General features: G+C 36.5%; 2 protein-coding genes across 2 annotated transcripts; both read right to left on the reverse strand.

Moving 5' to 3' along the window:
- Positions 1-1,072: 1,072 nt before the first annotated feature.
- LOC125478337 (cell division cycle protein 48 homolog) lies at positions 1,073-2,939 on the reverse strand. The gene is made up of 5 exons (XM_048586481.1): positions 2,925-2,939; positions 2,225-2,410; positions 1,914-2,135; positions 1,605-1,780; positions 1,073-1,449 (listed from the first exon to the last, which is right to left on the reverse strand). The coding sequence occupies exons 1-4, from the start codon at positions 2,937-2,939 to the stop codon at positions 1,685-1,687; spliced, it is 519 nt and encodes a 172-aa protein (XP_048442438.1). The 3' UTR covers positions 1,073-1,449; positions 1,605-1,684.
- Positions 2,776-12,334, reverse strand: LOC103951719 (pyruvate kinase 1, cytosolic). Its single transcript, XM_009363166.3, has 16 exons — positions 12,137-12,334; positions 11,530-11,626; positions 11,117-11,214; positions 10,796-10,951; positions 9,934-10,011; positions 9,096-9,227; positions 8,351-8,431; positions 8,031-8,102; positions 7,689-7,778; positions 7,077-7,221; positions 6,741-6,829; positions 5,274-5,369; positions 5,042-5,109; positions 4,318-4,417; positions 3,537-3,596; positions 2,776-3,188 (listed from the first exon to the last, which is right to left on the reverse strand). The coding sequence occupies exons 1-16, from the start codon at positions 12,203-12,205 to the stop codon at positions 3,036-3,038; spliced, it is 1,584 nt and encodes a 527-aa protein (XP_009361441.2). The 5' UTR covers positions 12,206-12,334; the 3' UTR covers positions 2,776-3,035.
- Between the last annotated feature and the right edge of the window lie 1,994 nt (positions 12,335-14,328).

Genomic DNA, 14,328 nt, shown 5'->3' on the forward strand with positions numbered 1-14,328 from the left:
CATCTATCAACACTATATCGTCTGCGAAAAGCATACACCAAGGAATATTATCTTGAATATGCCTTGTTAACTCATCCATTACCAATGCAAAAAGTAAGGACTTTAAGATGAGCCTTGATGTAACCCTACAGTTATGGGGAAGGTTTCGTTTTGTCATTCCTGAGTTCTTACGACAACCATTGCTCCATCATACATATTTTTTATAGCTTGGATATATGCTACATGTACTCCTTTCTTCTCTAAAATCCTTTAAAGAATGTCTTTTGGGACCTTATTATACGCTTTTTCCAAATCTATAAAGACTATGTGCAAATCCTTTTTCCTATCTCTATATATTTCCTTCAATCTTCGTAAGAGATAGATTGTTTCTATGATTGGTTGTCCGAGATCCGTGTCTCTTGCCTCAGTCTATGCTCAATTACTTTCTCCAAGAGCTTCATTGTGTGACTTATTAACTTAATACCACTATAGTTCATGCAATTTTGTACGTCGCCTTTATTCTTGTAGATAGGCACCAAAGTGCTATTTCGCTACCCATTTGACATCTTCTTCGTTTTCAAAATCCTATTGAAAAGGTTTGTGAGCCATACTTTACTTGTCTCTCCCAAGACTTTCCACACTTCGATCGATATATCATCTACAAAAACCAGTTTTTAAGGGTAAAAAAAATAAACAGTGGGTGTGTATAATGAAGGAAATGGAAATGACATTGAATGTTAATTCAAATATGTTTTTATAAAACTACTTAGTACTACAGTTTAGTAGTATTCATCTTCACCTGTAAGTAGGGCTGGGCACGGGCCGGGCCGGGCCCAAATTTGGAAGAACCGGACCTACCCGTTTTAAAATGTAACGGGCCGGGCCGGGCCGGGTGTAGGGATTTTAAGTTTGGGAACCGGACCTAACCCGGCCCGTATCAAACGGGCCGGTTCGGGACGGGTCCACGGGTCCAATAACTTTTATTTATTTATTTTTTTTAAATCTGGTTATGGGCATACTAAGATTGAAGCAGAATGAGGTGTGGTTCCAGTGCTGACGAAAAGGAAGAAGCTTGTAGAACCAAATAGCAGAATGAGGTTATGTGCTAAAGTAGAATTGCTTATACGGTTCATAAAAACTGAAATAGAACGAGCAAATATTCGACAGACCCTGATGAGTACTGCATTGTTGCGCCGGATACTGATGAGTACTGCATTCATTGGCAATTGCCTTGGCGAGAAGGGTTTTCCCACAGCCAGGTGGTCCATAAAAGAGAACGCCTTTAGAAGGTGACATCCCAAATTTCTCAAACATCTCAACCATATAAACTTTTTGTGTTCAGTAAAAGTCCACCTGTATAACAAACTGTTGTCCGGAGACGCTCTTTCCATACTCATTGAGTAATGCCTCTGTTGCAAAAAGTACTCCTCTTCCCGTTGCTGCATCTCTTCCTAGTGATCCACCAATATCCTGATTAACAAAAAAAAAAAATTACAGAATGTTACGCAATAAAAACAAACAAAATTTGTAGCACAGGTATGAACTATTGCAAGACAAGACTGCCATGAATCGAATAAAGGAGGACAATTTAACTGAAGTAACTTTTTTTATTATGATTTACTTACAATAGGCTTTCCAGTCACTACTGCAGGTGAGTAGCCATGAAACTTTTGAGTACTCATCTAGTATCCATGCCATGGTCTGTTTAAACCAAAAAAAAAAAAAAGGAAAAAGATTGAGAGAAAAAAATGCTAAAATTCAGTCCAATGGCATCCCACGAAACATTAGGTACGTCCACAACCTGTAAACCAAGAAAACAAGTTATCATTCTCAAGTCCAAAGATATTCTAACTCTCTGAATAGCAACTTCTAAAAAACAAGTAAAGCTTGCTACCCCAAAACTTCAAAAAAAAAAAAAAAAAGTTAAAACTTACAGTTTCGCGCAAGGCAGAAGGATTTGTAGAGGACAGTGCGGTCTGGAAGTGTTCATTCGTCACAGCCATCGAATTCAACACCTCAGCATCAATCGTATCGTCTTCCAAGTCAATAACGTCCATTTTTTCACGGATGCACTGGAGCGCAGCCTCTGTGGAGAGAGCGGCAAGATCTGCACCAACAAAACCATGGGTATCTTTTGCAACTCGTTCGAGATCAACCTGTAATAGTAGCAAAACACCAAGTAATTAACATAATTTATCGCAATGCAGGATAAACGATATGAAAATTTGAGGATAGAAGATCTTACATCATCTGAGAGAATGAGTAGCAGGGTGCGTGTGCTTGTCTGTGTGTGTGGCTTGCTTGTGGCTGGCCGGAGTCGTGTCGGAGAAGGTGGACGGAGGAGCGGCGCCGCGAATTTGAGAAAGGGTTGGAGTGTTGGAGAGATTGAGATTTGAGACTGAACACTGAAGTCTGAAACTGATTTGGAAACCTAGGTTACAAATTAACGGTTCAGATTGAATGATAGGTTATCATTCAATCTCAACCGTTGATTATAATATGAAACGGGCCGGTCCGGGGCCCCGTTTTTCTAAGGTGTAGGAACCGGCCCGCCCCGTAAATAACCATGCCCCGGCCCTCCCCGCCCCGTTTGTTCCCAAAAAAAAAGGGACCCGGCCCGTACCCGCCCCGAACCTACACTACCCGCCCCTACCCGCGGTTCCTTTACCCGTTTGCCCACCCCTACCTGTAAGTGAGAGGTCTTAGATTCAATTTTAACCAAAAACGAATTTGAATCATATTATTACTAGCAAATTGTGAGGCTTAACTCACTCCCTTAGTATCATTTATTCCAAAAAAAAAAAAAATCTTTATAAGAAAATACAACGAGATAGTTCTCTGTTTGGGTACGATAGATGGAGGAGCTACAACTTACAGTAATTTCCCTTATAAAGTTTTAAGGTACTTCAACTACAAACACAGAAATTCAATCCAGGGTTTCTTACAAGTAACACGTACATTTGCATATTTTCCAGAAAGAGGGCACGGTACCGGCCATGGAGAACTTACAAGTAAAACTCGTTAACATATACGCAAAAGAAGTTGCAATTTTTATATCAATCTTCAAGCTCCATGATCTTGATCACAGAAGTATCGCCAATTTTTTGGCAAATGACCACACGATCATGTGATTTTACGACACCAATGGCCTTGCCATGGTCCAAAGCGATTTTAAGAATTGACTCATTTGTTGCACCGGTAGTTTCAGCCTGCAGGGGAGAAAGGGAAGATAAGAAAAAGAAACGTCTCAGTCTGATACAACGGGTAGTGAAGCATGCAAAAGAATATGCATCATGTGATGAACTGAAGTTAATCCACGTCTATAACCAACTCGGGTCCCTAAATGCAGCCTCCCCTTCTCCTTTCCTACCATTTTCAGAGATCTACTTATCTAGAATTTCGAAAAACTTCCGACTATATTCATTAGGGCAGCATTCAAGGTGAACGGGAAACCCAAATCAATCAATTTTAACGAAAGGAAAGATCTGGGAAACCATGTGATTATTATATGCATTATGCATAGCTTTCGCCAATGCAATCAACAAGATATATCTTACTGGATGTCGAGGATCTGCTAGCATGGGAAAAAGGCCTCTAACAATGAGTGATTGCCTTGCCTGCCAGATATTCATCATAAGAAAAGGAGAGCTTGTGAGCATCAAATTCAGTTGGAGACTCTAGATCATAACGAAATAATATGATTGTCTGCTAATCATTCTTCTCATTTGCAAATCTTGGGTTCATAAGAGAGATATTAAAGTTAGAGCATCCAACCCAAAATCAATTGGCACCCGGCGTAGACCCCATTTGTTTCCCTTTGTGATGCTAATTACCTACTTAACTCAGTAGTTAGAGTTGTTTTCATACGGCAGGAGTCATTGGTTCAAATCCAAAAGTAATTAGAACTTTACCAGAGTCAATGGTACCTATTAAGTTTTTCCACTCATCTTCCTTAATATTTATATTTTTATCGTTTTTGTTTCATTAGAACTTTATTCCATTTGATTGTAATTGATTCTTATTCAATCGGCAGGAACAAAATTAGGGACGAATAAGCAAAATAAGGTGTATAAACAGAATCAAGATATCAAGATGTGCGTGTGTTGGCATCCAACTCCAAATCAATTGGGAATAAGTGGGGTGGCTCAAGATATTATCTACCGTCAAGCATGTTTGAGTGCGACAAAGGAAGAAATAAAACATTCAACAAAGCAATTGCTCCAGCATTTGTCCCAACTGGATAAAACAATTAGTAGAGACATTCTAGCATCTAGCAGAAACTAGGAAAAATAAACTTGCTAGTGCATAAAAATAAAGATAATCAGTTCAATAACAAACCTCAAAAGCACCAGAAAATGTCCATCGGAGTTGATTTGTCTTGACCCGAGGTATGACAACAGAAAGCACAGGCATTGTTGGTCTGTACTTTGCAATCAACCTACACTAATGCCCAAATATCAGAACCGGTATATGCACGAGTGAACATAACAATTACAAAATATTTGTATCTAACATCATAAACCATCAAAGAAAAACTTAATTTTTATGTTTTACAATTAAAGTACATCTGATCTAACTGAATTTCAATCAGGAAACTAAAATCTTACATAAAACCAAGTAACATTAGCCTAACCCATTTCCTACAGGCCAGTTTGATAACCATTTTTAGTTTCTTGTATTCACTTTTTGTGCTTGAGATATGAGGAAAACATATGGGGGAAAAGGAGGGAAGATGAAGAAGGGTGATGGAAGAAAGGGGAGGAAATAAAGAATAAATGAAAACAAGATCTTGAAAGTGAAAGCAACTTAAAATAGGTTTTGGGTTTTGAATTTTACTTTTCAACATTTTGTGTGCCTTTCCTTTTCCTTAAACATTCCTTCAACATTTCTTCGACCATCCTTCCTCAACTATTCTATATCCCTCATTTGTCCCATGTATTTCCCCTCTTAACTCTAACACAAAAATGAGAACTAAAAACTAGCAAAATGGTAATCAAACGGGCCCCAAGCATTTAATTTTATAAATACCATGAAGAGAGAATAAGAGATAAGAGAGAATCACCTTGCAGCTCTTCCAGATGTAGTGAAGCAAATAATTACAGAGGCCTTCACCTTGATGGCTGCACGTACCTAGGATAAGATAAATTATATTATAATATTTTCCTGTTGTAGCAAAATAAAAGGCATCCTTCATACATGATTCTGTTAGCAGCATCTCTTCAGGGAACAGGCCAACGGTACAATAAAAAGAAAGAGAAAAAACAAAATGGAAAATACTGAAAGCACAAAACTACCGCAGAGGAAGCAATAGATTCCAAGTGGGTCATTGGTTCTCCAACATATTTGACAGCCCTCTTAAAATACAAATCTTGATTAAAAACTTTCTCCGCCTGTCGACAGTAATTTGATAAAAGAAAATTTCCATTATTACAAGATATAAAAGAACTGTTATAATAAATGTGGAAATGAACTCAGAACTTTCCCTTGTCATTGTACTTTAATTTATAATATTTTTTGATAAACCATTCTTACGAAACATGCATCCTAATTATAAGAACAAAGAATTGTCCCACTCCCACCCTCCAAAACTGACTGACCACAAAACAAAAGGATCACACATTCTAATATGAGTCGTATGACTATAGCCAAGACCAACGAATCACTCTTTTAAGTACTACAATTCCACCAGAATATGTTGATGCAGAATCATATTTCCTGTTTTATTTTATTTTCTTGTTTTCTTTCTTTCCTGTTGCTATCAGCGTTGGGATTACTCTCCGAATTGTAGTAGGGCTAGGTTATTATAAATAAGTGCTTCGTAATATTTTCCCTGAGTAATCTTCTTCTAAATTCTCCTCGACATATCTCTTTTTGTCTTCTAAATTCTAATTCTAAATTATGGTATTTGGTTCTACATCAATTATACTCCTAGCCCTTAGCTTTAGGAATGGGTAGCGTCTACACTAGAAACCATCAAATTCTAGATCAGAAACGATAAAACCACAGAACATAAACAATGCTCAGTGTGCTAATATAAATCAGTAGAACCAGAAAACCAAAGCTGAAATATTAAGAATTCTCAGAGAGAAGACTGAAAAAAATATAGAGGAATGGTCCCATATAAGAATAATGGGAGTTTCTAAAATGCACATCAACATATGGCAAACACACCCTCAGAAATGAGAAAACTAATAGGATGGAAAAACAATGCTACTTCCACACTAGCTTTGGAGGTGTACGTCTATAAAAGTCTCTACTGTTGTAGGACAATGACAAGGGAAACGAAGAAAACAGATATATGGGCTCACTCCAACCTTTAGCACTGCACCAAAGGTGCATTTTAATCACTCTGATAGAGAAATTAGAAAACTTTTGGCATCACAATCAGAAGATCGCAAGAACTTCTTTCACCGTAAACGTTCAAAGCTCACAAAGTAACTCATGTATAGAACCATTGGCACATGAATCATTGAAAAGACTCAAATTATAACACTTAAATGGTAGCAGATATATTCATGATGCCTCATGTGATATATGATTCCAAACCAAGGATCCTGAAATACATGTGCCAAATGCATTTATTGTATAATAGGTATAAATAATCTGAATCAAGTGGTTTTTAGTAATTGAATGGGCTTATTTATTATAATTTGAATCCAGCTCTGCCATCATCTGGAGAACACAGGGATGCAACAGCTGAAATTTTTCTCGCTTTTTCAGAAGAGAGAGAGAGCTTTATTACAATACAGAAATGGAGTTACCTCAGAGCAAATCTTTCCAACAGTGGAGATCGTCTCAACAGGGTACAAACCGCGCAGGGTCTCTGCACCTAGAAGAATTGCATCACTTCCTGCACAAATAGAACTGAAAAGCGGGTAAATAAGTGCACAGGTCGTACTTGTACATCCTATGATAACATTAACTTGTTACTTGTTTAATAACGCTCAAGCAACAGGAGTATTACAATACGAATGATATTTACTAGCACTAACAGAGCAACAATCCATGCAATGACATGGACATTAAAGAATGAGATGGTGGAACCCGCCAAAGGTAACAGAAAGGAGCATATTTCATGTCAAAAGACAGAAGTTTACCATCCAGTACAGCGTTGGCAACATCAGTTGCTTCAGCACGAGTAGGTCTTAGGTTGTCGGTCATACTGTCCACAACCCGAGTCACCACTGCTGGCTTTCCAGCCATGTTGCACTTGTAAACAGCAGCCTTTTGAAATAAAAATACCTGGAAGATCAAAGTAGCGTCTTACCAGAATATTCAAGCCTCATTATAAAAAATACCCTCCAACTAAAAGTATATAGATACACATCCATCGAAGCATGGAAATTGGAAACACACACACACTAAAAGAACATTTGGTTCCCAATCCTCATCACTGTAAGTACCCCCCAGCTTTCAGGTCACCATCAGAGGAAATCAACATTTGATAAGCCACTATTTAATTCTTCCTCCAAAATAATAGTCCACATCATAACAGAATATAACTTGTGCAGGTATACCCAACATATAACAAACCATGGATGCGATATACATACAATATGCCGATGACGCCACATACAAGACATGGTTCTCACTTAAGCCATACCAATATGGTATATCAGGTAGACTGTTTGACAATGACTTACTCATTACTTTTGTGGCCGTGTGCAGTTGATGTAAATACATAAAAGAACATGACTACCAAAATCTACCTTCTCTGGTGGGAGATCTATCCCCAGATTTCCACGAGAGAGGATAATACCATCAGCTTCTTGCAAAATTTCATCAAAATGATTTAACCCCTACAAAAATAGAAGAGAACCTGTAAGCTAATTCAAATCCAAGCATAAGTATGACATTTGGAAATCTGATCAGTCACACATGATCCTTTCTGCCAAGAATATTCCTTACCACCATTACTGCCTAAATACTGACTACTAAGGGCTCTCCACAAATGTGGAGCCCACATGTCAAGGTGGTAACCATAGCCATAATCCAAGCTGATGGTGACAATATAGTAAATTTTGTTTTTTGTTCTTTTCAAAGAAACTCACCTCTACATTTTCAATTTTTGCAAAAATCTGAGTTTGGTTGAGGTCGCCTAACTTTGAAAGAAACTCACGGGCCTGCATAACAAGAACGGCCTATTAAAATAGAATAATAATACTTCCTAAAAAAGAAAAGAATAATAAGGAAAGGGTACTTAGTTTCTCCTTATATTATCAAAAGCAGAAGGAAACATAATAATATTACCCAGAGAATTAAGCCCTAAATACGTGTGTACCACATGATAAAGTAGGGATGAACAGGGAGAAAAATTATAATTCACATAACACAGGAACAGACAGGAAATCCTGTCATGAACAGTCCTTACGTGGCGAACATCTTCAGCATGACGCGTATATGATAATGATAGGAAGTCGATGGTGTTACGAACACCCCAAGTGCTTATGACCTGATAAATTATTAAAATATTAAAACACATTAAATAAGCAATTCACGTAAGAATAAGATCTCCTTTTATAAAAAGTGATTTTTTTTATACAGTTTCCTCCAAATTGATTTTAATGAGTTAAAGATTACCTCCGAATTCATTTTAATGAATTCAACATTACCTCATGTACCTTCTAATTCACTATCAATAAAATTAGAAGGTACACAAGCCATCATTCAGCAACGATGAGTGAAGACACTCAAGGAATGAATCCAGAAAATGAAGAAAGACAAACGAAATTGACAAAGTCCATCTCCTCCAAGGTACAGCCTCAAAACGAAACACAAACCAGAGTCAGGATTAACTATACTGACTGTTGCCTCTCTAGAATACTTTGACAAAAATGTCCAAAAAGAGTTAAAAACTAATCCTACCCCAAAGAAGAAGAGGAAAACCGAGTGTTTCTTACCAACCAAACAATCCACAAACCCACACCACTCTAAACACATCTGATAACCACGTTCAGAATTTCCTTATGAATTGCAACGCTAAACTTAATGATAGAAGGACAAATTGTAATCCACAAGTTAATGAATCCATGGAGAAGCAGACAATTCAATTTTCAGGGTGGTTGGTGGATCTAATTATGTTAGTATCTAGTACTGTGACTTCAAAAGAAACTAACCTCCTTATCTTTATCGTTAAGTGTAGGCAGATCAATACGAATCTGAGAGACATGCAAAGTATACAATGACCCTGCCAAGGTAGCAGAATTCTTTATGAGACAAACCACATCTTCACCATTCACCTCAGTGACCTGCATTGTAAAAGAAAACATTACAACAACAGGTGAATCATTCTTTTTCCTGAGAATATTATATAAAAAGAATGCAGAGGGTACTCTTCAACAGACATCTGCCAACCGAACAGATGGAGGCTAACCGAATGGATGGAGGCTCATAATAAATCTCATGGAAGCAATCGACATATAATAAGGCCCATGGGACCATATTGCAGGTAGCAAATTTACAGTTCCTAGAGGTTTTATTTACATTAAAGTTTTCAAGACCCAGGCCACTCATCAAATAGATAACTTCTGATGATCCCCTATAAATATCATGTATGCAAACAATAGTGGACCTTGAGAGACTACAGGTTCCACTGCCAAAGGTTGTATCAAATTTATAGCATTCAGTTTTAGCTTTAGTCTGCTACCAGAGCTTCACCTAATTCCCAATGTATGTCTAAATTGTTCTATTAATTTAAAATTTTAAAGTTGAATGTCAGCATTCCTTATCTCTCAGAATCTGGTCCCACTCTTGCTTTTTTACAAGATTTCTTTGGAACAGTGAGAAGAGTAACGAATAAAGTGGCTATTACCTTGTTTTCACTTCTAACTGAGTGACAAGGAATACATATCTGACTAGGCAAGGAGTTGAAATTAACATGCCTAATTTTGATTCTGAAACCAACTATACTACTACCAACTTCATATGGAACTCATATCTCTTATATTTCCTTACCTCCAGCCACACAGAAGTAGTTTCACTTCCCGTAAAGAGGTATTGACCAATAAAAATTGTATCTCCCTTCTTCACTGCCTGCAAAGATCAAATTTAACTTAACTCATTGCAGCAATGCCAACATAATGTGAGACATGTTGTAAGATAAATATACAGAACTAAATATAGTTCTTACATGCTTCCAAAAATCAAGAGGAGGAAGTCAATATCAAACTATATGAACTGGTTTCTCTAAGACACCATTCCTGAACCTACAAGAGATGAATTGGTTCCTCCAAAATCTCTGACATGATATGATATGGATGACTTAAACTTCTTTGTCTATATGTACAAGAATTCTACACCAGAAGTAAAGCATCTAAAATGCAGCAAAAGTTCAAGAACTGAAAGAAACAGAAGAACCAGCACAAAATCACATAAGTTCGAAATGGTTTAGTCATTTCATTTTTGTCAAATAAGTAGACGCACACAGTGTTATGATATAGAAAATCATCGTTATAATCATCAAATGGCTAAGTTATAACCCATTTGATTATTTTGTCGAAAATTACCCTTGAATGAGATGCATGTGTGTTGGTGGGATTGGGGGTTGGTTAGACTGAAAAACACGAACAAACAATGCATCAAAAGCCCCGTCCCTCATTGATGTCAGAATAAGTCAGTCTCTTTCCAGGTTAGCTGAGTTTGGTAAGTGCAAAAACAGTTACTTCATAGTTCGTCTTCACTCAGAGAAATAGATTGGCACGGCAAAGTTCATCGCTGTAGATCCAATAGAACCAAGGATTCTAACATAGCAAGATATTTGTCTTTCACAGAGATAAGCCAGAAAATATTCAGAAAGACATCTTTCAATCATACATACCTTTGCCAGGCCACTAAAATTTACGGGTAGTAGATTTGAGGTGGCCTCTTGGTCTTGATCGGGTGTTAGGACAACCAGGGTATCTTCCTGAAGAGATATGGGATGCTCACTTTTATTCACTACCTGCAACTCTGGACCCACTGTGTCTAGCATTACCTGAAAAAAAGAAGATTAATAAACCAACTTGTAAGCGTACACATCCAAAGGGAGGTAAGTCAAAAAGTAAGTAAACCTATATCAAGCCTTTACAAGTTAGGATCATTATATACAGTTAAATAATTTAGAGACAAAATGCAGAGCTCGTAAGAATAGCATGCTTACTGCACACAGTTTATTGGTACTCTTCATTGCAACCTTCAGGTTTCCCAATGTCTCTTGGTGATACTGAGCATCGCCCCATGAAAAATCAAACCGTGCCACTATATATACATGGAGGGTGTGAAAGGAATTATTTACTTCAATTAGTAAAATCAATGGCATGTAAAATTCAAAAAGAGAATTCAAATTGAACAGACGCAAAATAGATAAAGTATTTACCAGAAGCAAAACAACCACACAGTATTATCTTCACAGTGAATAAATTATACCGCCAAAACGGAGGTACATTCTCAGACGGTGTTTATTATCCTTTTACTAAAGTATTATAGATGAAGGGAGATAGCAAAAATAAGAAGCTGGCAACTCATAATCAGACAGATGAATAATGAAAATTAAGCATAGCAGGTGAGTAATACCAGACATTCCTGCCTTCAAGCAACCGGAGATTGTCTCAACCGATCGCGATTTTGGACCAAGCGTTCCCACGATCCTTGTCATTGCCGGGAAGAATGTCTGCAAGTTTAGAATTCATCAAAGTTAGTCACGCATTCAAGTTCTTTCAAATCCCTACGGCCACATATTCACCTAATAACCCACGGAAATTCAGAGAATATTTCGGAAACAATAATATCCTGTTTGATTGCTAAGTAAAGATTTCTCTGATAAGAAATATCACACGCTCCTGATTATCACAATTTCTCATACAACAAACACATGATAAGAATTAAGATGCAAGAAGGAAATACAGATTCCATCCAAACCCACAAACACAGAGAGTTGATTTATACTTGCTACAATTTAATTTTAAGAAACAGCCAAATATGCAGTACAAAGAGGAAATCCAGGCCTTGTTTGTTTTCCATCCAATCCTTCACTTTCTCGGGAAATAAACACACTGCAACTTCGTTACTTGCTGAAGAAACAAAAGCAAATAATTGGCTCTCTCTCTCTTCTCAATCAGTAACTGAAATTAACTAACTAATTCAAAGAAACGGAAGAGTTAGAGCGATCGGAATTACTCACAGGCTTGGAAGGCTCGAGAATCGAAGCCATCCTGATCGGCTCTTCCAGAAACAAGTGAGTCGAATGCATTTTGTCCGCCGACGAAGAAGAAGAAGAAGACGAGCAACAGCAACTGCAACTGCAACTGCTTGTGGAAAATGTTCCGTTGAGCAAGTGCCAGAAATTTTGATTAGCTTCTTTTGTACGCTTGCTGAAATCTTCAGTTTTAAATTTATTATTTTAACTCGAGTTTTTTGTGCGGAGCTTCCTACTGTACTGGACTGTACTTACCTGTTTATGAGCAGTAATCGGTTAATTACGGCGTCAAATAGTGACAAATGAAATAAGCTTGTTGGTTGCCCACGCGTCAGTTTAACAGGAGGACAGACTGGATTGAGTGCTTCATTCGTCAAGCCTTTGTCTCTAGTTTGTGAGATTGCTACCGTTAAATCCATTTGCATGTCATCTCAATTCTCATATTCTAATCGTTTATCGTATATAGTATGATTAAAAAATATTAAAAAAATTATTTAAAATTAACCACAAACAATATCTAATGAAAGCTAATGAACTGATAGTAAGCGAGAATTTTCAGATTTCTCGGTTAAATGACAGAATCTCTTGGCCCACATTAATTCTGTTTTGTTGCATTATTTTTGGTTCCTTATGTGAAAGATTAGTACTTTAGTTTATGGGTAGTATCATTGACAGTTAAATTAAGTTATACTCATGTTTTTGTCTTAGTTGTGATCAATTGGTATAATAGGAAACTCTCTATCATGATAATGTATACCGGTGTTTATTTTTTTTATTTTTTCTAATAGAGGATTAATTGGTAACTTTTTCACAACAGTTCATCTTTTTGGGAGTCGGCAAGACACACAGAAGCATTTTAACATCTCCTGACCATCATCGTGCAATTTGCCGACGCCAGTAAATCGAACTCAAGATTTATAGTGTGGAATACGGACCTAGAATTCATCCACAACTATTGAACCACACTATGGTGGTTGTATTATGATGTTTATTGAGTTGTCAAGAGGTCTATGAAGGTGATTATGAACTACCTGCTTGCTTTCTATTGAAATCAAATTAAATGTGAGATTAGAATTTTATTTTTTTATTTTATTTTCTTTTTGTGAACAAATTTATTTTATTTTCTTTGTAGCCTTGTATACAATGCAAGTTTTAAATATAAAATTTCTTTATTAATTTAAATCGCCTTTCATATTCGGATTTTTCACCCATCCAGGATTCGGGACGTAATAGACAAGAACTAATAAACGTAATTGGATTAACATTGTTATATTTGATTATCCAGATAATGGATGCATAGACGAATATCAAAATCATACGTTTTAAACTTCTATTTATTTAAGAAAAAATTATTATTATAAATAGTGTTGCTTTTTTTTTTAACCCCCTCAAAACACCACATCAATACTTTTAATTTGGCCAAATTTTTTTCATGATTCTTGTAGTGATACCTTACTTTTAAATACACCTCTGTGGTGAAAAAGCTATTAATTTGTAATATAGTACAAATTGGATTTTTCCTTATTCTTCTGTCATTTGTAGGGCCAAAATTGTTATTTTTGTTTTTATTGATTCTATCAACCAATCATAAAACGTCATATGGACATAAAAAATTTATTTTTAAAACTTTTAGAGCTACAATAAAAGAATAAATAAGCAATAAAATTAAAAAGTTTATATTATCAGGCTTTCTCATTTCAAGAGAGCTAAGAGTCCAAATTCAAGATTTAAAAAATCACAAAGTACCTCACAGCGTTTAGGTTATAATATAAGTTATTATGCAAACATTGAATTTAGTTTCATTTTAAGAAGAACAGTGGTGGACGAGATGGCTAGAGTTATGTGAGAGGGGAGGGGTTGAAGGTGGTGGGTAGTCACTGTGGCTGTGGCTAATAAGGATAGGGATTGGGGAGGGATTTTTTTTTTCCTTCTATTTTTGTTGATTATAAAAAAGTGGAATTACAAAAATGAAAAGAAAAAAGAATGGAATAACCTTTTTACCCCTGCATGTGGATTATATTTTGACAGAAATTTTAATTTGGACTATGATTGATAACGAACTTTACCATAGGGTTAAGATTAACACTTTTTTCACCACAAGTGTCGATTTAAAGGTAGCGTCTCACCACAGAGATGAAGAAAAAAATTTAGCCTATTAATTTTTAATTTTTAAATTT

Source organism: the organism of the source record quoted next, unplaced genomic scaffold (assembly GCF_019419815.1).
Source record: "Pyrus x bretschneideri cultivar Hongxiangsu unplaced genomic scaffold, Pyrus_bretschneideri_v1 Contig24, whole genome shotgun sequence".
NCBI lineage: Eukaryota > Viridiplantae > Streptophyta > Magnoliopsida > Rosales > Rosaceae > Pyrus > Pyrus x bretschneideri.

Excerpts from the sequence above, each read along its gene's own strand:
- LOC103951719 (XM_009363166.3), bottom strand. The coding sequence starts at position 12,205 with ATGCATTCGACTCACTTGTTTCTGGAAGAGCCGATCAGGATGGCTTCG. Across the intron at positions 11,627-12,136 it reads TTCTCGAGCCTTCCAAGCCT|ACATTCTTCCCGGCAATGAC; the intron begins GTGAGTAATTCC and ends CTAAACTTGCAG. Across the intron at positions 5,110-5,273 it reads AATCTATTGCTTCCTCTGCG|GTACGTGCAGCCATCAAGGT; the intron begins GTAGTTTTGTGC and ends ATCTTATCCTAG.
- LOC125478337 (XM_048586481.1), bottom strand. Across the intron at positions 2,136-2,224 it reads TACTCATTCTCTCAGATGAT|GTTGATCTCGAACGAGTTGC; the intron begins GTAAGATCTTCT and ends CTACTATTACAG. Across the intron at positions 1,781-1,913 it reads CTTCTGCCTTGCGCGAAACT|GTTGTGGACGTACCTAATGT; the intron begins GTAAGTTTTAAC and ends CTTGGTTTACAG.